Genomic DNA, 19,905 nt, shown 5'->3' with positions numbered 1-19,905 from the left:
ACAGAATGAAAAGGTGTAACTTAAATCACTCCCTGTCTTCTCACAATTGTCATCCCAACACACAGGCCAGTGCTTCTGACAGCTGACATGATTATTTGAAGAGTCTGGGAAGATGCTTACAAGGAAGGGCAGAACCTCCATGTACCCAGAGGTCAACTGCCAAAACTGAAAACAAAGCAGTACATGGCTTCTGGGCAGGAGTATTAAGGGCAGGCTTGACTTAGCCAAGTATCAGATTCATTACAAGCTTTGCTGCAAGTTGTGCCGTTAGTTTCAGAAGCAACAAGATCATAAGATAACTAATCTTTTGACTAGTTTATACCAACCACCCCAGAATAACAGGTATGCTTTAAACTTACTTGTAAATGAAGCTCTTTATCCAACTGACTAATACCTTGGGCAAGTTTTGCTAGTTGCTCAGCTATCACAGCCTGATGGATGGACTGGGAAGTGTAAGCTTTCACATCAAAATCTTCTCTGAAGAAGTCAGCATAACATTCTGAAAAAGATTAAGACTTTATCTTCATGCTTCAAAACAGTTAAATAACATTTATGGACCTAAAGCATACAGTTCTGTGACCTGCTGTTTCTCCAAATATAAAAGTATATATTCTCTACATCACATAATTCAATGAAACACCGATTCGAGAAGAGACCACAATCAAGTTTGGAGATTATGACTGGGGGGCTGAGGAGGGTTGTAAATGGTGAAAGAGACACATGTTCCTTTATTCCCGACATCCTTTTCTTGAATAGAACACATTAAAAAGCATTGACACCTACTTCTTCAAACTTTACAGTGTAACCAGGGTGAGGCTGTTGAGGTTGTACCCGTTTTCAAACATGCACTTCTCACCTTCAGACTGCGGAGGATCGAGGCGGCATGAGACACCACTCCATGAAATCATGCCGGACTCTCATAACGGTATTGGTTTAAAAACACTAAATTAAGGAATGATACTGCAGCGATGACTCTGGATCAAGCAGGACCCGAGTTTCCGGACAGCACACATCGGTGTCACCAAGCACCCTCGTCTCTCAGAGCACTTTTTGTCCCCGTCAGGGGCCCGCGCTGTGACAGTCCCTGTGCCGCACCGGGGTCTCCGGCCCGCGCGGGGTCGCTCGGCAGCAGCCCCGGCCTCACGCCGCCGAAACTTTCAGTCACTTCACAGCACGGGCTTCCCCGCCATCCTCGCCCCGTCCCGAGCACCGCGGCCTCTCCTCCGGCTCTGCCCGCCCGGCCCAACACCGCCCTCAGGCAGGACCCTCCGTCTCCTCGGGGACGGCACCCCCGACACGGTCCCGCCGGCGGGAGCGCACCCAGGCGCTGCTTCCCCCCGCTGCCGCCGCCGAGCCAGCCCCGCGCGGCCCCCCCGCCGCCACCGGCCGCGCCTCACCGTCCGCCAGCAGCTCAGCGAGGGCCGGGGCCGGGGCCGGGGCCGCGCCGCCGCCCGCCGCCTCCTCCATGCTGGCAGGTGCCGGGACCGCGCGTCACTCCCGGGCGGCGGCGCGCGGCGATGATGGCGAAGGCGCGCGACGGAACGGGGCCGCCCCGCGAGCGGGCGGGCGGCGGCAGCGGCGGCGCGTGTGGTGAGCGCGGGGCTGGGCCTGGCGGGGCAGCGCGGGCAGCGGCACCCGGAAAGCTCCGGCAAACGAGGGCGAGCGCACGCCGGGGTGGTCGCGCCGCAGCCCCCGCCGTGCGGGGAGAGGCGGAGGGAGCTGGGCCTGTAGCGGGAGGACGGGAGGCAGCGGACCTGGGCTAGGGCAGCGGCGGTTCTCGCCGGACGTGAGGAAAGACTTTCTCCGTGAGGCCCGCGGGCCGGGGCTGGGCAGGGGCTGCCCGGAGCGCCTGGTCCGGACTCAGAGCCGGGACCTGCCTGGCGGCCCGAGCGGTCCGTGCTGAGAGAAATGAAGCACACCGGCGGTACCGCGGGTGTCACCAGGTACAGCGGGGCGCGTCTGGTGGCAACAGGCGCGTTCTGACACTGTGCAAGGGAGGAACAAACTTTTTAGCAGGGCTTGTTACGACAGGACAGGAGGTAATGGTGTTAAACTAAAAGAAGAGAGGTTCAGAATAGAAATGAAAGAATTTTTTTACAATGAGGGTGTTGAAATACTGGCCCAGGTCACCCAGAGGTGTGGTAGATGCCCCATCCCTGAAGACATCCCAGGCCAGGCTGGACGGGGCTCTGAGGAACCTGATCTGGTTGAAGATGTCCCTGCACATTGAACAGGGTTGGACTAGGTGACCTCTGAAGGTCACTTCACCTTCTTGCAGGATGCTTTACCGAAAAGCAAGTCCAGTTTAAGCTCTAATGCTTTGCTGTGTGGCCCATGAGAAACAGCTGAATTCCTTATACTGCAAACACTGTTTGTTTTTCCAGATGCTGAAAGGATTGTCAATTATACATGATTGGCGACATCGTAGAAACTGAACAATGCCAAGTAAAGGATCCCATGGATTTGTTTCATTCTGGGGAAGTTGTAAAAATATGTGCCCCTATGGTCCGCTATTCAAAGTAAGTAACTGTCAACTATGTCAGTTTTTTTTGTCTGAGGAAGTTTATCTTGACTGGAAAAACAAAGATTATTACCTTTTTCAGTTATTTGAAACAGAGATAGATGTGGGACATGTTTTATCTTATTATTATAATTGGACATCCCCACAGTACTGCATATCAGAACAGCTTTTTAGAATAGCTAATCAGAAAAAAATCTTTACTATCTACCTCTTAATTTTCATATGTCTGCAGGTTGGCTTTCAGAACCTTGGTTAGGAAGTACAGTTGTGATTTGTGTTACACACCAATGATAGTGGCAGCTGATTTTGTGAGATCTGCAAAAGCCAGAGACAGCGAATTCACAACAAACAAAGGTATTTTTTTAATAAATCATTGCCTTGTCAGAATGTTTTATGTGGTGATAAGCCAAATTGGCCAAGTGAATGAAGTCTGTCACACGACTTGACATCCATTAACAATTTTGGTATACCATATCTGATGTATTGTAAAACAATAGAAATATTCTAAGTGACAGTAAGCACACCCAAGTGATAGTGTGTTAAATGAAATAGTGGAAAGTCTTATCTCCACATGAAATCAGGGCCTCCAAACTGATTTAGATGTGTGGTGGTTTGATCACACATAGCTGGCCAGTAGCTATGTACCCACACAGCTGCTCACTTGTTCCTCTTCCATGCCCCCCAGCAGCACAGGGGGAGAATTGGAATCACAGAATCACAAAATGTTAGGCGTTGCAAGGGACCTCAAAAGATCATCTGGTCCAATCCCCCTGCCAGAGCAGGAACACCCAGATGAGGTTACACAGGAACGTGTCCAGGCGGGTTTTGAATGTCTCCAGAGTAGGAGACTCCACAACCCCCCTGGGCAGCCTGTTCCTGTGCTCTGTCACCTTCACTGTGAAGAAGTTTCTTCTCATATTTAAGTGGAACCTCTGGCGTTCCAGTTTGTACCCATTGCCCCTTGTCCTATCATTGGTTGTCACCAAGAAGAGCCTGGCTCCATCCTCTTGACACTCACCTTTTACATTATTTGTGAACATTAATGAGGTCACCCCTCAGTCTCCTCCAAACTAAAGAGACCCAGCTCCCTCAGCCTTTCCTCATAAGGGAGATGTTCCACTCCATCATCTTTGTTGCTCTGCGCTGGACTCTCTCCATCAGTTCCCTGTCCTTCTTGAACTGAGGGGCCCAGAACTGGACACAACATTCCAGGTGTGGTCTCACCAGGGCAGAGTAGAGGGGAAGGAGGACCTCTCTCGATCTATTAACCACCCCTCTTCTAATACACCCCAGGATGCCATTGGCCTTCCTGGCCACAAGGGCACAGTGCTGGCTCATGGTCATCCTGCTGTCCACCAGGTCCCCCAGGTCCCTTTCCCCTATGCTGCTCTAGAGAGGTCATTCCCCAATTTTTACTGGAACCTGGGGTTGTTCCTGCCCCGATGCAAGACTCTACACTTGCCTTTGTTATATTTCATTAAATTTTTCCCCGCCCAACTCTCCAGCCTGTCCAGGTCTCTGGATGGCAGCACAGCCTTCTGGTGTGTCAGCCACTCCTCCCAGCTTAGTGTCATCAGCAAACTTGCTGATAGTACACTCTATTCCCTCATCCAAGTCATTGATGAATATATTGGATAGTACTGGTCCCAGTACTGACCCTTGAAGGACTCCACTAGATACAGGCCTCCAAGTTGACGTTGTCCCATTGACCACGACTCTCTGGCTTCTTTCCTTCAGCCAGTTCACAGTCCACCTCACTACCCAATCATCCAGTCCACACTTCCTCAGTTTAGCTGTGAGGATGCTGTGAGAGACTGTATCAAATGCTTTACTGAAATCAAGGTAGACCACGTCCACCACTCTACCATCATCCTTCTACCTGGTTATGTCCTCATAAAAGGCTATGAGGTTGGTTAAGCATGACTTCCCCTTGGTGAAGCCATGATGACTGCCCCTAATGACCCTATTATCATTGATATGCCTTGAGATGGCACCAAGGATAAGTTGTTCCATCACCTTTCCAGGGATGGAGGTGAGGCTGACTGGTCTACAGTTACCCAAGTCCTCCTTCTTGCCCTTTTTGAAGACTGGAGTGACATTTGCTTTCCTCCAGTCCTCAGGCACCTCTCCCATTTCCCATGATTTAGAAAAGATAATGGGGAGTGGCCTAGCTATGACTTCAGCCAGCTGCCTCAGCACCCGCAGGTGCATCCCATCAGGAGCCATGGATTTATGGATGTCCAGATTGCTTAATTGGTCCTTAAACCAGTCCTCATCAACTGGGGCAAACTCCTCCATTGTCCTGACTTCCTCTGGGGCCTCAGGGGTACGGGGTTCCTCAGGACAGCCTCTGGCAGTGAAGAAGCAAAGGAAGAGCAAAGGCAAGAAAAACTTGCTTGGTCAAGATAAATACAGCTTAATAAGTGAAGAAAGAAGGAGAAAAAAAAAACAAGTGATGCAGAGGCAATCCCTTTCCACCTCACACCAGCAGACCAATGGCCAGCCAGTCTGCAAGCAACAGCCACCCTGGAACACAATTTCTGGGTCCCAGCCCCCTTTCTTCATCCCTTGCTGCTTCAGTTTTATTGCTGAACTTGATGTTGTGCAGTGTGCAATATTCTCTGGGCCAGTTGGGGTCAGCTGTCCCAGCCGTGTCCACTCCCAGTTTTTTGCCTACCTCAATCTGTTTGCTGGGGATGGGGAGACAGAGTGAGAAAAGATTTTGTCACTGTGCAAGTCCTGTGTAGCAATAGCCAAAGCACTGGTGCATTATCAACACTGGTTTTGTTACAAAATCCAAAACACAGCACCATACAGGTTGCTCTAAATATATATTTCAAATACAGTTAAAATTTAACTCCATCCCAGCCAGAGCCAGTACAGGATGGTAGGAAGATTCTTTTCCCAGCAATTGCTGTTTCTTGTGTCTTTCAGAGACGAAAAGTTAACTCACCAGGAAAAACTTTCTGATCTCTAACAAAACTAAGGGGTTGCTAAAGGTGAAAAGATTAATAGACCAGACATTGATACAGTGGAATCAAGGACTGATAAAAGAAGCAGTTTCAAATTAGCTGGAGTAGAAAGTGGGAGGGGTTGTTGGTGGACTCCTTGAGATTTTGAGAGGGTGATAAAAAGGAGCAAGAAGAGACCAGGAGGTTCACAGAATCACAGAATGTTAGGGATTGGAAGGGACCTCAAAAGATCATCAAGCCCAATCCCCTTGCTGGAGCAGGAACACTTACACAGTGAGGTTACACAGGAATGTGTCCAGGCGGGTTTTGAATGTCTCCAGAGGAGGAGACTCCACAACCTCCCTGGGCGGCCTGTTCCAGTGTTCTGTCTGTCACCTTCACTGAGAATAGGTTTCTTCTCAAATTTAAGTGGAACCTCTTGTGTTCCAGTTTGAACCCATTACCCCTTGTCCTACCGTTGGTTGTCACCAAGAAGAGCCTGGCTCCATCCTCCTGACACTCACCCTTTATATATTTGTAAACATTAATAAGGTCACCCCTCAGTCTCCAAAGGTTGAAGGTTGAAGCATGGCCGGGGTTGATGAGGAGAAGCAAGGCTTCGGGCATGGTACAGAAACATAACCAAAACACATACGAAAGGAAGGAGTATAAGGAGTTGTACAGAGCTCTGGCTGTAAAGCAAAAGATAAAAGTGATGCGAAACGTGTGGAAGATGTGACAATAATGGTACAGATCTGCTGGCCTGAAGTGGCTGCAGAAGAAAAGTGTAACAAGGAACACACAAGCATAGGCCACAACCGCAGGAATGAAGAGAGCGCTGCTAACGTGCTAGTAAGGTCAGCATGCAGGATCTGTGAAATGTGATTATTTAATCTATTCAGACCACTGAATTGGTGGTTTCATAAGTGTATATATAATAGCAGGGGAAGTACATATTGTTATTTTGGCACTGGCTGTTTACTGTTGTGCATTATTCAAATAGAGCAGAGCAATTCCAGAGAGAAGTCACATTGGGAAACACAGGTAGACTCTCTTATTAGTGGAATTCAACTTTTAAAAGCATGAATAATTCTTTATGTGTAAAAATAAATAAGAACATAAGTAACAATATGTATGGCTCAAAGCTCCACAGAGCCACTAGTTTTCCCCCTTTGAATTTACTTATATTTCCAATCTACTCAACAGCCTGTGGCATTGAAGTTCCACACTTCAGATATGTAGTGTATTCTGAGGGGGTGCAGGGGCAGGGAAAGAGGAAATTCTCCTTTATGCTGTAGCTTTGCTGCCTGATAACAAGGGGTGCAAAATGAAATGTTCTAGTGTTTCAAACATCTTCTCACTATTCACTTCTTTCATGCTGGCCTTAATTCTATCGGCCTCTAAAACATTCTGCCTCAGACAGCTTTGCCAAGATTATAGTATTTATATTGTTAGCTTTTATGATTTTAACAAGTAGCTCCACAACAGGTTGTGAAAGTTTACTGTGTTTTTCTGTTTAACTTCCTGGCTGTTTGGGATTTTGTATTCTTATTACTGAAGTATGTTTGGAATCTACAATTGCAATTTCTGTTTTCCGTTTTCTTCAGCATTGATGTTTCTTTGTTGCATATTTCTCAAGCAGAGGTAGCTGTTCTTTGTGGCTGCTGCTAAAAAATTAATATGCCTAGACTTGGTATTTTTATTACCTAATCCTCAACCAAAAAAATGGGAGTGTGGGATTATTCCATAATATTAGCTGTAACAATATAAATCTCTTCAGCTGGAGCTCTATATTAAATGGATGCTGTTTTGAAAATATGCAAGGGATTGTTTTTTGCTTGCTGGATTTTTAGGTAACTTCTAGAAGTGTTTCAGCTTGATTGAGAGCGTACTGCTGCCCTTTCTGACTTAAGCTCCACCACTTCAAGAACTACTTCTTTTTCACTAACACAGAAAAATCTTCAGAAGCACTTGTGGTCTTTTCAGTACCAGAAGTGCACTTGCTTCGTGCACTTGCTTTATACATTTGCTGGATCATCTCTTTCCATCAGGGCTCAGATATCCCGCTTTCTCTTGACTGCAGCAATTGTTTATATGGTAAGTGAGTGCTAAGACTGTTTGAGGTATTTTTAGATGCCTTTAATGTAATGCAGTAGCTGTAAAAGAGGAGAGCGTGTTCCAAATGACCATCTGGCTCTCTGCAGGGGCTTAGTAAACCACAAGTAGTTCAGCAGACCCAAGTTGAGGAGCACTGACACTTTGGTTTCCCACTTGAGACAAAGCTGCTAAAGCTGCCTGGGTCCGTGTGTTCTCATTCCAGCTCTGCATATCACACTGTGGATAAAAAGCAGCCATGTTGGCACAGGAGGGGGGGAAAGATGGACTGGGATAAGGAAGGGCAAAGCTTTTGGGGTTTTTAGCTCCTTTCTGAAGGGTTGGTTCTGTAAACAAGTGTACTGGTTTCAGCTGGGGTAGGGTTAATTTTCTTCCTAGTAGCTGGTATAGTGCTGTGTTCTGGATTTAGTATGAGAAGAATCTTGATAATACACTGATGTTTTGGTTGTTGCCAAGCAATGTTTATACCAAGTTGTCACATCCTGCCATCCGGTATGAGGGGAGAAGTGACTCAGGTTTGTGGGTCCCCCCTCGTTTGGAAAACAGTACACACAGTACTTAAGGTCCACAAACAAAAGGCTTTTATTTTGCACCTTGACCCAAATGGTATTTGATTTGATGACAGAAGGATTTACGTTATTGTAGATTTGATTGGTAAACATAAAAATTTTGCGGCATATGCAGGGTTGTAAATCTTATGTTACTATGTTACTTATAAAAGGGAAAGCAAAAAAGGTAGAAGTATCGGAAAGAAAGAAGAGAGAGATTTCACCATCCATATGGCTCTGCTTTATGTGTGATGGAGTTCGCAGTCTCGGGTCCAGCAATGTGCAGCGTCCTCTGGTGTCTCGTTCAGTTCATGTGGTGAGACTGATGGGCAGAGTGGTCCTCAGGATGGTGGGTGGGTGCCACCAGTGCTTGTACAAGGTGGGCCTTTATAGCCCTCTGGGTTGCCTGCTTGCATAACTTCTGGTCTTTTCTGGAGATGTCATTGTGAAAGAGAGAAAAGTCTGGGGGGAAGGGGTGATTGCGAAAGATTGACAAGTCTCCAGCCATGTTGAAGGGTCTCAGCTTTTCCCTTTGTGCCACGCTGGGCGTATCAGAAGGTGGAGCTATGTGCCCTCCCGCAGGTATCCCCCACCTCCTGTATTGACCAGCCAGCCTGGTCTGTGGCTTGTCTTTGATATGTAAATCCCAATTCACCTAATTTACCTTATACTGAATATATAATCTCCTGTGGCTGGATGAACTGGTTTTGCCACAATGTTTCAGCCATTATCCTTATCAGTACATGACACAAGTCAAGCACTTTTCATTTAGAAAGCTGCAGGTGCACAAGAAGCTGGGAGGGGGCACAGGCAGGACAACTGACCTAAACTGGCCAAAGGGATACCCCATACCATAAGATGCCATGCTCATTATATATTTGGAGGGAAGAAGAAGGAAGGGCAAGACATTCAGAGTGATGACGTTTGTCTTCCCAAGTCACCATTACATGTAATGGAGCCCTGCTGTCTTGGGGATGGCTGAACACCTGCCTGCCCATGGGAAGCAGTGAATGAATTCTTAGTTTTGCTTTGCTTGCGCCCGTGGCTTTACCTGTTAAACTGTCTTTATGTCAACCCACAAGTTTTCTCACTTTTCTGATTCTCTCCCGCATCCCATGGGGTGAGGAGTGAGCGAGGCTGTGTGGTGCTGAGTTGCTGGCTCAGGTTACACCACAACAGCAAGTTTCCCACCTGGCAAGACAGACAGCTGTCTCAGCGCAGCAAAGACGGAGTGTTCAGACAAGAAGGGGCAGGCTAGAAGGGGAAGCACAATGGCTGCTGAAAAATAAAGAATACTTAGTTTCATATATCATCTTTGTGAAAGATAAGCATCTAACCAGTTTCAATCAGAAGAAGTGTAAGTTGAGCCAGCAGCAGCCATCTAGGCCACGTGTTTGTCTGAATTCCCACCTATCTCAATAGACATACTCATTTAGTAACCACTGGTCAGCTACCTCTATTTATTTGTAATCTGGGGCTCATAGGATCACAAAAAAAGTTGAATTTGGAAGGACCTCTGTAGGTCATGTTATCCAGCGCCCATGCTCAAGCGTGGTCATCTAGAGCCAGTTGCCCGGGAGCGTCGCCAGACAGCTTTTCAATATATGAAAACATTAAACATTTAGAATTTCTTCTTTTTATTTTGTTTGTTTGGTTTGGGTTTTTTTAATCTCTAAATTTCTTTGGAGTAGGTGATCGTCCATTGATTGTTCAGTTTGCTGCTAAAGAAGCACAGGTTTTATGTGATGCTGCCCGTATCGTCTGTCCTTTTGCAGATGGAATAGACCTGAACTGTGGCTGTCCTCAAAGGTAAAGTTTTGAAAAAGCTGGATAAATATGATGAAATCATTTGAGAATAAAGAATGCTGGTCTTCATTTTCATAGTAACTTCTGTCTTAACTTAAAAATAGACTTTGACAGAGAAACAGCTTTTTAACCTGTCAGGAATGTCTCTGTGGCAAGGCACTGTTCTGAATGTTCTGAGATGCCTGTCACCGTGGTGAGACTGGGAAAACCAGGTGTATTTGCCAGCTTGCCTTTTTTCATTTCTGAGATATTGAGTGTTGGCTCAGAAGGAAAATGTCCGTCCCTTCTCAACAGCTGTTAAATATGCATTACCAAAAAGAGCTTGCTGCAAATAATTTGGAGAGTGTTTTGAGAAATGATGTGGCAATTCCCAAAATAACGAGGCAAATCCCTGATGTCTCAGACTTCTGCAAATGAAGGATAGTCTCTAAAATATAATTATACAGATTATATTATTCTGGAAGTGCTGAAAATAATTTCTTCCATCTTTTATTAGGTTTATAAGTACAGTGACTTAGTGATCTACTTTTCACTTAAATTGATTAAGATTTTGTCTTGATAGTGAAACAAAGTAGTAATGCATAAATGAAGATTCTTGCGAACTCATTCAGTTGAGAACTATTTCTTACATGCTTGTCAGGCAGCCTTTTTCTAAGTGAAGACCTCAAAGATAAATGTAGGAAAGCAAAAGAAAATACTTAATTTTTCTATTCTAATTAGGTTGTCTTGACTTAAAATTATAATATTAAAATTATAGTATTTGCGAAAACTTTTCTGGAGAGATCTCAGACTTCAGAATGGAAATTTGTATTTTTTTCTAAGCTAACTACAGTTAAGTATGCCACACTGTAACTTCCTTTTAGGCCAAAAATATATGCTTCCTTTTGAATCCTTTGTTTCCTGTGTGTGCTGGTTTCAGAATAACATAACTTTGTGCACTTAATCTGCCTTTATTAGAAAAAATGTTTAAGAAAAAAATTGCTGCTGCTAAAGTGAAGCAAAGATTATTCCTGCCAATCAAAATAAAGTCTTTTGCAGTTGAGGGAAAACAGAATATTACTGAAATAATATCCTTACTTGCACTCCAAAAATCTTCCTTTTCAATCCAAAGTAATTTTCTGTTTAGAAGAAATCCATGATCCAATGGAAAAGGAAACATCAAACTATTTTATATATGATCTAAACCATCATTGATTAAATGCTAATTTATCTTGTGACTCCATTTTGTGGACAGAAAATTGAACTGGAAGAGATTAGTAACTTGTCCAAAGTTCTAACAGCACAATGGAGATTGAATGGGGATCTAAAAGCTGGTGTCAAACAGCCAGTACTATCTCTGTTTACTCAGCCACACATTCTAAAGGTCCTAAGGAAAGAAACTGATCTATTTGACTGAAATAGGTTTGCATTTTTTCAAACGTAGAGAACAAATGTTCTTTTTCTTTTAAAGATGGGCAATGTCAGAAGGTTATGGTGCCTGCTTAATAAATAAACCAGAGCTCATTCGAGATATGGTGAGACATGTACGGAATCAGATTGACAACCCTGGATTTTCAGTATCTATTAAAATAAGGTAGGTCTAACTTAAGTGCTTCTTACTACTTCGTGGTACATAGTAGAATCCTTTTAACTTTTTTTTAAAGAAACATATTAGTGTAATAGTTACACTATACTTTAATATATCAAATTCTATTATTACACATTATAATTATTTTCTTACATGTGAAGACTGTTGAGATTTTTTGACCCCAGATGGTGGAAGAATATCTAGGGCAAGCAATCCCAGGCTTAGATAGTAGAACCAGCACAGCCTTTGATGGCTTACCTAGATAACCTACTGGATGCTGGAGTTTTCTTGCAATCCAAACAACATGAAAGCACAAGCTAAAAGGTCTAGGGTTCCATACAAGAAAAGCAATGCATGATCTGTACTGTCACAAGGATTTACTTTGTGAGCTGTTGGAGGCCATGGTTGCCGTTGGCTATAAAGGGAAGAGTAACAAAACTGGGAACTGGTCCTCACAGCTGCTCTAAGGAACACGTCCTGCTTCCCTTCATCACTTCCGAAACTTCTGTAAACCACTTCACCAGCTATTTATTCACACATCCCATGCGGCTTTTGCATATCTGTCAGTTAAATTTCAACTTAGTTTGCGGTCCTTCAGGAAAGGGGAACTAGTATAAATTGGATTTTTTTTCATAAAATATGCAAAAATAATGAAGTTTATTTTATAGAATCTTTTGGGCACCCTTTGCTTAATGTCTATAAATTTTACCATGTGTATTTCAGAGATGCGATTTAATTAGGAAGTGCTAAATTAAATAGTGGTTTCAATACATTAAACTCATATGTCTTTATTAAACAAAAAAACCTCTATATCTTCCAACAGTAGTATTTTCTTTATTTATACTGTTATACAAACCTGTGGTAACTCCTCCTTAGGGATGGGGCTTTTTGTACAGTTCAGGTAACTTATTATCTAATGTTTTCATTCCTTGGAATTTTAGGATCCATGAGGACTTAAAAAGAACAGTTGACCTTTGTCAAAAAGCCGAAGCAACTGGAGTTTCATGGATTACAGTACATGGGAGAAGTGTACAAGAAAGACATCAGCCTGTACATTATGATGCAATTAAAATAATTAAACAAAGCATGTCCATACCTGTTGTGGCTAATGGAGACATTAAAACTTTAAAAGATGCTGAAAATGTTCATCACTTGACAGGAGCAGATGGTAAGATTATACATATTCTATTTTCTAAGTAAACTTACAAATCAGATTTCAACGTATTTATTTTGGCTGTAAGTAGGACATGATTTGAGTGCTTTTTGCTCTTTGAGGAGACAAATGAAAGGGGAGATTTTAGATGACTTTGGATTCTCATAAACAGAATCACTTGTAATCATCAGAGCACTAGAGCACTGTTATTCAAAGCCACAAATAATGATTTCTAAGGCAAATTACAAAAGCTCTTTGCTTAATTATGCTGTCTCATCACTCAGTAGTGGAGTTCAGTTCACTTCAAATATTCATTCCATCTCTTTATGGAGCTGATAATCTTTTAAATAACTGTAAACTTCCACTCGTAAATCTCTACTTCCTGCACACGGAGCAGATTTCTTACAGCTAGAATATAGCGGAAAAAGGAAATATTTCTAAGCCAAATCCTTAACAGTTAAGATGGTTAGCTTCAAGGACATGGTGAGTGTTTGCACTCTCATATCTGTATGTATTTATGTCATCATACACTTCAGTGGTAGAATTTTGGGGTAAAGGATTGCCCTGAAGTTATTTAGGCAGAATAGATTCCTGCAACTGTCTATGGTTTCAAGACAATATGGAAATTCAGTGAATGTTTTGAAGAGGTGATCTGTATCTATACACTTTGGATCTCACAGCTAGAGAATAACAGGACAGAGAACAGTAGCTAGTGTTACATGGAAACGTTCATGTGGCGGGTCTCTTTTGACACTGTTGATATTTAATGGCAGCAATAAAAACTAGTTGAAGAGGAGACTAAATGTGATAGATTATGTGTTGACAGTGCAGGAAAACAGAATCTCTTAATCACAGAAAAATTACAAAAGAATTTCTATGGGTTTGTCTGACAATTTGGAATTATAGTTGTAAATACACTTCAGAAAGATTTACTGCAGATCAAGAACCCTGAGATTTATATAATTGAGACATTGAGCTCTTACTGGAGGAAGGATTCTATGTCAGTGAATCAGCTGAGTTGCACTAAAAATAACTAAATTTAGCATATTACTACCCTTGTGTCTTTCCATCATAATTGTATGTTAAAAGGGCAGGCTTGTGTTTGTGTAGCAAATGAAAACAAAGTGGTATTGAATTGTGGTTTCAGAAGTAGGGAAGAAAAGCTTCTGTGTCCTGCATTTCATTTCAAAATTTCTGGCAGTATATGTCATCAAGTGGAATGCGTTGACAGGTATTGTAGTACTCTGAAGTATGGATCGTTAAACAGATTTCTCTGATACAGCTATAATGATCATCCCCGTTGTTCTCCCGTTGCTTGTCTGTAAGCTTTGGGTGGTTGTCGTGAGGGGTGTTATACAAAATCTACAGGAAGATCTAATGTAAAATTTAAAATATAATGTAACTTACTGCTTTCATTTCCAATTTGAAGGTATAATGGTGGCTCGAGGACTCTTAGCAAATCCGGCGATGTTTGCAGGATACGAAGAGACACCTTTGGAGTGCATCCAGGACTGGGTTGACATTGCTCTTGAGCATGGAACTCCTTTTACATGTTTTCACCACCACTTGATGTACATGATGGAACGCATAACTTCAAAACAAGAGAAAAAAGTTTTTAATGCTTTATCAAGTACCTCAGCAGTACTAGATTATCTGAGCGACCATTATGGCGTGTGATAACTGAAAGTATTTTAGTCCTATGTAAACTTGTATTTTGCAATTGTCAGCACATTGTTGAAGTTTTAATTGGGTTCCTACTTATAAGTCATACTCATATATTGCATATTTTCAACACAGCATCACATTCTGATCAGGATAATACTTTAGTATTTTTATGTCAGCATTTTTCACTCCAGAAAATATTCCAGATTGCACAAATGTTGTGTTCTATTTAAAATGCACTACTACATAGAGGATTATTGTAAGATTCCAGTAATTTTTTTTCACCAGACAATTGCTCACAGCAGTGTGTTTGCAAAACTAGGGCCTTTCTTATGTGAAACCTCCTAAATTCAGAACAACTACTCATAAATAACACCAAGAATTTGAGACCAAAATAATATGAAGGGAGCAATTATAGGCATTTTTGCCTTAACTGACATAAGCTGTACCTTTGAGTACATTTTTCAGGTTTAAAGACTGCGAGGCCTTGAGGCCCAGCATAGTATCCTCTTTAAAATTAAATGTTTCTTTTGCAGTTTTAAACTTTCTAAACTTGCTTACAACTCAGAAAAATTCCACACTTCGTATAGTGAAAGAAGCCTAGAACAGATAAATGACAGAAAGAAGGAAAGAGTAAAATGAAGAGATAGTTTAAAGTAGGTACAAACAACTGAATCTAAATTAAAAGACTTGAAAGTTCAACCTAACTAAATTCAGTTTTGTTGATCTACTGCATAATAATTATATAAAAGACTAAATCCCTGTCATATACCAAAACAGAACTTTATAGGTCAAAGAAAAGCTAACAGATTCTCTCAGTGGGGCTCTCACAGTCCTTTCTGCCTGCTGGCATGTTGCTTATCAAAGCATGACAGCCACTTGGCTTAGAATCTTTGTATAGGAGGGAAATCGTGAAAATTAGAACAAGATAATAACATTACAGACCAGCTGCATTTGTTCTGCAAGGGAAATTTCACAAATCTGTGCAGTACAATTATTTGTAATCAAATAGTTTGTTTTCTTTAAATGTTTACACATAAATTCATACCAGAAATTGCTTAGTTTTCTGACTCTGATACTTCTGTGAATATACAAGTAAACAGTTCTAAATTTTCTAAATAAATTACTTGGTTTTGTATGCAACTGTAGGGGTTTTTTTATTACACTATAAACTGTAACAACCTGGGGGAGGGATGGTTGCTTTTGATGGTACTCCCCAAATCTTTTCATCATTCAACTATCTACATTCTCACAATTCTTTTAAGGCAATGGCGTAAAAGACTTGATGATTTTTTTATAGCTAATATGTTCCAATTTACGCACATGAACAAAAGTTTGAAAGACACAACCATCAAGTCCAGGTCACTATTTAAGACACTGAAGTCATGTAGCTCTTCTGATGTGGTCACCTTCCTGATGTGTTAACAAATGGAAAACTACAGACATGCTTTGCTGTCCTAGGCTGATTGACACAACCTCTACAGCCTTTTTTGGTGTGATAGGTTCTCCATTCCTTCGTTCTTCTGGATTGTAATGTTTTCTTCACATTGGGTGAGCACAATTATGTATGGCATTTCAGGTAAAACCCCAGCAATGTCTTCTGCAGTTAATACTTTGCTTTTCCTCAGCTAATATTCATCATGTAATTTATGAACTCCCAGTTTTACAGCAAAAGTTCTTATTTCCCAACTGCATGACATTGTGTTTTGTACTGCTGAATTTCCAGTCTCAAGTTCATCCAGCTATAGTGCAATGCTCAGTTCTCCTCAGTTCTAGAAATGCCTACAGCCCTCTGCATCAAAACTGAAAAGTAAAACTATACAACTGGGTTGTAGAAGAAATGGATTCTTAAAAGTATTAACCAAGCCCTCTATTAGCTTTTTCTTAAGATTTTTATTATTGGGCAAGCAATGGGCAAGCTGTGAAGTGTCCCATTGGCCACAAGCAGCAGAACAGAAAAAGTCATTTATTATAATCAAATAACATAAATGTAAGGTGTTTGGATTTGGCTTTTATTTTGTGTGTAATAGTGGGGAAACTGAATTTTTGAGGACTTTAAATACCTTGACCTATTTAGGAACTGAATACTTGGTGATTTTGAAGGCAACAGTTGTTGTGCCTGTGTGAGATCAATCAGAGATTTCTGCCTGAAGTATAAGACCTAGGTTGCTGTTAATATCACTCGTAATTAAGGAGTGCTTGATCTGGCCAATTATGTATCATAAAACTCAACAGAAGTTGATCATCCTTTTTTGAGAGTTAAATTAATTGTATGTCTTCTTCCTTTGTGGATTTTGTATGCATCTGAACACTCTTCACTGTGTTGACATAGAATAAACTGCAAAATTGGAATCTTAAAGCCACACTCTTAACAGCCATACTGTTCAAATATACATAAATTGCTAAAGATGGGAGCTAGTTATTTAGCTTCAACTGTTGTTTTACAGTATAATCATATATCTCATTATAAGCTATTTGAATCGCACAGAATCGACTGGGTTGGAAAAGACCTCAGAGATCATCGAGTCCAACCCTTGGTCCAACTCCAGTCCATTTACTAGATCATGGCACTAAGTGCCATGTCCAATCTCAGTTTGAAAACCTCCAGGGACAGTGAGTCCACTACCTCCCTGGGCAGCCATTCCAATGCCTGACCACTCTCTCTGTAAAGAATTTCTTTCTAATACCCAGCCTAAATTTCCCCTGGCAGAGTTGAAGCCCATGCCCCCTTGTCCTATTGCTAACTGCCTGGGAGAAGAGACCAATCCCCACCTGGCTATAACTTCCCTTCAGGTAGTTATAGAGAGTGATGAGGTCACCTCTAAGCCTCCTCTTCTCCAGACTAAACAAGCCCAGCTCCCTCAGCCTCTCCCCATAGGTCTTGTGTTCAGGTCCCTTCACCAAGTCTTGTTGCTCTTCTCTGAACCTGCTCCAGCACTTCAATGTCTTCCCTGGACTGAACACAATACTCCAGGTGTGGCCTCACCAATGCAGAGTACAGGGGAAGGATCACTTCTGTTGTCCTGCTGACCACCCTATTTTTGATACAGTGCCATATTTTCATAATACCTGTACTTTCTTGCAACTTCTACCCTGCTGCACTAAAGTAATCCCTCTCCCTCACACAGCCTGCACAATCCCATTTTCCCCATTCCCTACCATTGTTTCTTAGGTCTCTTCTCTGTCTCAGGTTGATAGTTGGGCAAATGCAGCGTGTGATGAAGAGATAGCCGTCACACAAGCTGAACTAGAATGGAACAAGTTTGAACTTTCTATTTGCCTTTTGTTCAGCAGAGAATTAATCATATTTCTGTCCTCTAACCAGCTTCTAATACACAGGCATTTCATATTTCTGCTTGTGAATATTTTGTCACCTTACTGGTGGGAGAGGAAAGTATTCATTTTGACTGTAAATTTTAAGGTTCTTGAGTATTTTCCCTAAAGCAGCCAGCTATTATTTATATTGTATAGCGTCATATTTATTGCGCTGTGGTTCACTGTAAGATATGCAGCCTTAGATCGGCAACCCAGACTTGTACAACTTCAGTTAGAAGAACATCTTCCAGGAGTGGCAGGTTGCTCAGCAGAAGGGAGGTCAGACAGACCTTTGCAGGAGGCTTCTCTCTGACCCTCAGGTTGCTCCAGGTTGGTGTGGAACACGCGGCAGCTGCAGGGGCAGCGCACAGCAGTCCCTGCAGAGTCAGTCTGAGATCTTATGATGCCCCCGAAGTGAAAAAGCAGAATCGGAGTCTCTGGCAACAACGATGTGCAAATACAGCCCCGTCATTGTGCAGCTAGGAAGAGGTAAGTGAGCAGCTCAGAAATGGAAACTGCTCTGGAACTAAAGTCTTTAATAACATTTTAACAGCTTTGATAAAGTATAATGGCTGTAGGCCAATAGCTAAAATGCAATTACTGGGACATACTAAGAGGTTATGTTTTGTCTATGCTTCCGATTAAATATGTTTATGAAAACATGTGAGAAATACTTTTGAAAACCCAGGCTGTTTGCACTGTGTAGATTGGATTGAAATGGCTGGTTGTGTCACTCTCCAATGTTTGCTATGCACAAACAATTATTTGGGATGTAACCTTTCATCCAGACATTGCTTGGCAGCAACCAGGAAAATGTTAACACACTGGCTCCATCCCCAGGCCACAGACCTGGGAAATTTTAACTGTAAACAATTTCAGACTGTGAGCAGCTGCAAACAACTCTGCTCAAAACTGCTTATGCAAGAATTTCCTACCCAGTTTCAGTTTGGATGGATTAGAGCAACAAAAGCTCCTATTCACAGCATTTAATCTGTCTCAATTTGATGGAAATTAATTGGGACCGAATTCCCAAAAGCAGGCACCTGTGTCAAGAGGGCTGGTGATGCCCAGCTAGACCAGGTAACCTCTTCCACCAGCAGCACCTCATGATGTTAGCGCTGCAGGCAAGTTGAGAAACCGTTGAGTGGGCCCTGGCCTGAGCTCACTGAACAGGGTGCAGAAAACTCCTGCATGTGACATGAAGCTGCTGGTTTTGACATACAACAAGTGTGAAGAAGGTGGCAAAAGCCACAGATAGCACTGGAATGGATGGCTGGATTTCACTAGTAGTTAAGAGGGAGTTACGTCAAAAACAAGTGAACTATGCAGATAACTGGAGAGCTGTTTGGGAGAGTCCTTTCAGGACTAGAAACTTGCAGGGGCAGGAGTGCCCGATAACCATATCAGTACCTCAGTAATACCACACAGGGCCAAGGCTGTCCAAGTAACGGCACCAGAAATACTGGATGTGGGTACAGATACAGCAAAACTGGGAACAACAGGGAAAAGGGATTATGGTTATGCAGGGGCAAGTAAGAAGAGTTGCAAGGCTGATGAAAGAGACAATCAAGAAATGGGAAAATGGGTACCAAGGTATGGAAATAATGTGCTCGGAGCCTCGTTATGCTGATAAAAAGCACCACACGGGACAGCAGGATGGAACAGGATTTTCTGGAGGAATATTGTTTTATTCATGAGGTCCAAACAGACCTGTTTAACAGTGTTTGAGACTGTTGTTTGGTTGTTATTTGTGGTGTCTTTATGAATAATGGCCCTATTTTAATTGAGAAAACATTTACAGGATCTTAATACATTAAGGTAGTATAACCAGGGCGATGGGCAGAGGGTGGGGTACAGTGACGCACAATATTTTAACTAAGCCTCAGAAACTAATCAGCGTGCCACAGAGCAGATTCGAAGCCCTCGATTGAATAAGCTCGAGTCATGGAGCAGTGGGATAATCACTGCAAGATCCTCCAGCAAAATGCTTACAATAATGCCTTAAACGTGAAAAATACACTAATTTTAACCTTTCTCTACGTCTAGATCCCTGCACTTTCCTACAGAGATGTAGCGTCTCAGTAAATTCCCGCCTACCGTCACACTCTACTTTCCAGCTGCCCCACACAAACCCCTGGGCAGCCGTCACTGTAGAGCCCAGGACGCCGGGGCGGCAGCCAAGGGCGGGCTCTGAGGAGCGGGCAGGACGGCGGGGAGCCTACAGCTCCCCCGGGTGAAACCAGAGGAGACTCTCCCGCCAAGCCCGT

General features: G+C 42.7%; 2 protein-coding genes across 6 annotated transcripts in view; one reads left to right on the top strand and one right to left on the bottom strand.

Annotated features, from left to right (window-relative positions):
• The window catches only part of COG5 (component of oligomeric golgi complex 5), a 189,039-nt gene extending 187,490 nt beyond the window's left edge, over nucleotides 1–1,549 (bottom strand). Inside the window, exons 1-2 of one of the 2 annotated variants that reach the window (XM_065049026.1) lie at nucleotides 1,398–1,549; nucleotides 360–499 (exon numbers count right to left, since the gene is read on the bottom strand). In XM_065049026.1, the coding sequence (XP_064905098.1) occupies nucleotides 360–499; nucleotides 1,398–1,467 (210 nt within the window). In that variant the 5' untranslated portion in view covers nucleotides 1,468–1,549. Of the gene's footprint in view, nucleotides 1–359; nucleotides 500–856; nucleotides 1,268–1,397 lie in introns of those variants that run through there. The other variant, XM_005498123.3, reaches the window with a different exon arrangement.
• Nucleotides 1,461–15,466, top strand: DUS4L (dihydrouridine synthase 4 like). 4 transcript variants are annotated; one of them, XM_065049039.1, is made up of 8 exons: nucleotides 1,461–1,590; nucleotides 2,385–2,519; nucleotides 2,754–2,875; nucleotides 7,426–7,569; nucleotides 9,827–9,944; nucleotides 11,392–11,514; nucleotides 12,450–12,676; nucleotides 14,091–15,466. In XM_065049039.1, the coding sequence occupies exons 2-8, from the start codon at nucleotides 2,410–2,412 to the stop codon at nucleotides 14,336–14,338; spliced, it is 1,092 nt and encodes a 363-aa protein (XP_064905111.1). In that variant the 5' UTR covers nucleotides 1,461–1,590; nucleotides 2,385–2,409; the 3' UTR covers nucleotides 14,339–15,466. The 4 variants fall into 4 exon arrangements, with proteins under 4 accessions (XP_064905111.1, XP_064905112.1, XP_021155649.1 ...); XM_021299974.2 differs by lacking the exon at nucleotides 1,461–1,590 and adding an exon at nucleotides 1,610–1,943; XM_021299930.2 differs by lacking the exon at nucleotides 1,461–1,590 and adding an exon at nucleotides 1,610–2,039.
• The last annotated feature ends 4,439 nt before the right edge of the window (nucleotides 15,467–19,905 follow it).

Source organism: Columba livia, chromosome 1, assembly GCF_036013475.1.
Source record: "Columba livia isolate bColLiv1 breed racing homer chromosome 1, bColLiv1.pat.W.v2, whole genome shotgun sequence".
In the NCBI taxonomy this organism is placed as follows: domain Eukaryota; kingdom Metazoa; phylum Chordata; class Aves; order Columbiformes; family Columbidae; genus Columba; species Columba livia.
The sequence above is the reverse complement of the archived record's forward strand: the minus strand, read 5'-3'. Positions and strand labels throughout refer to the sequence as shown.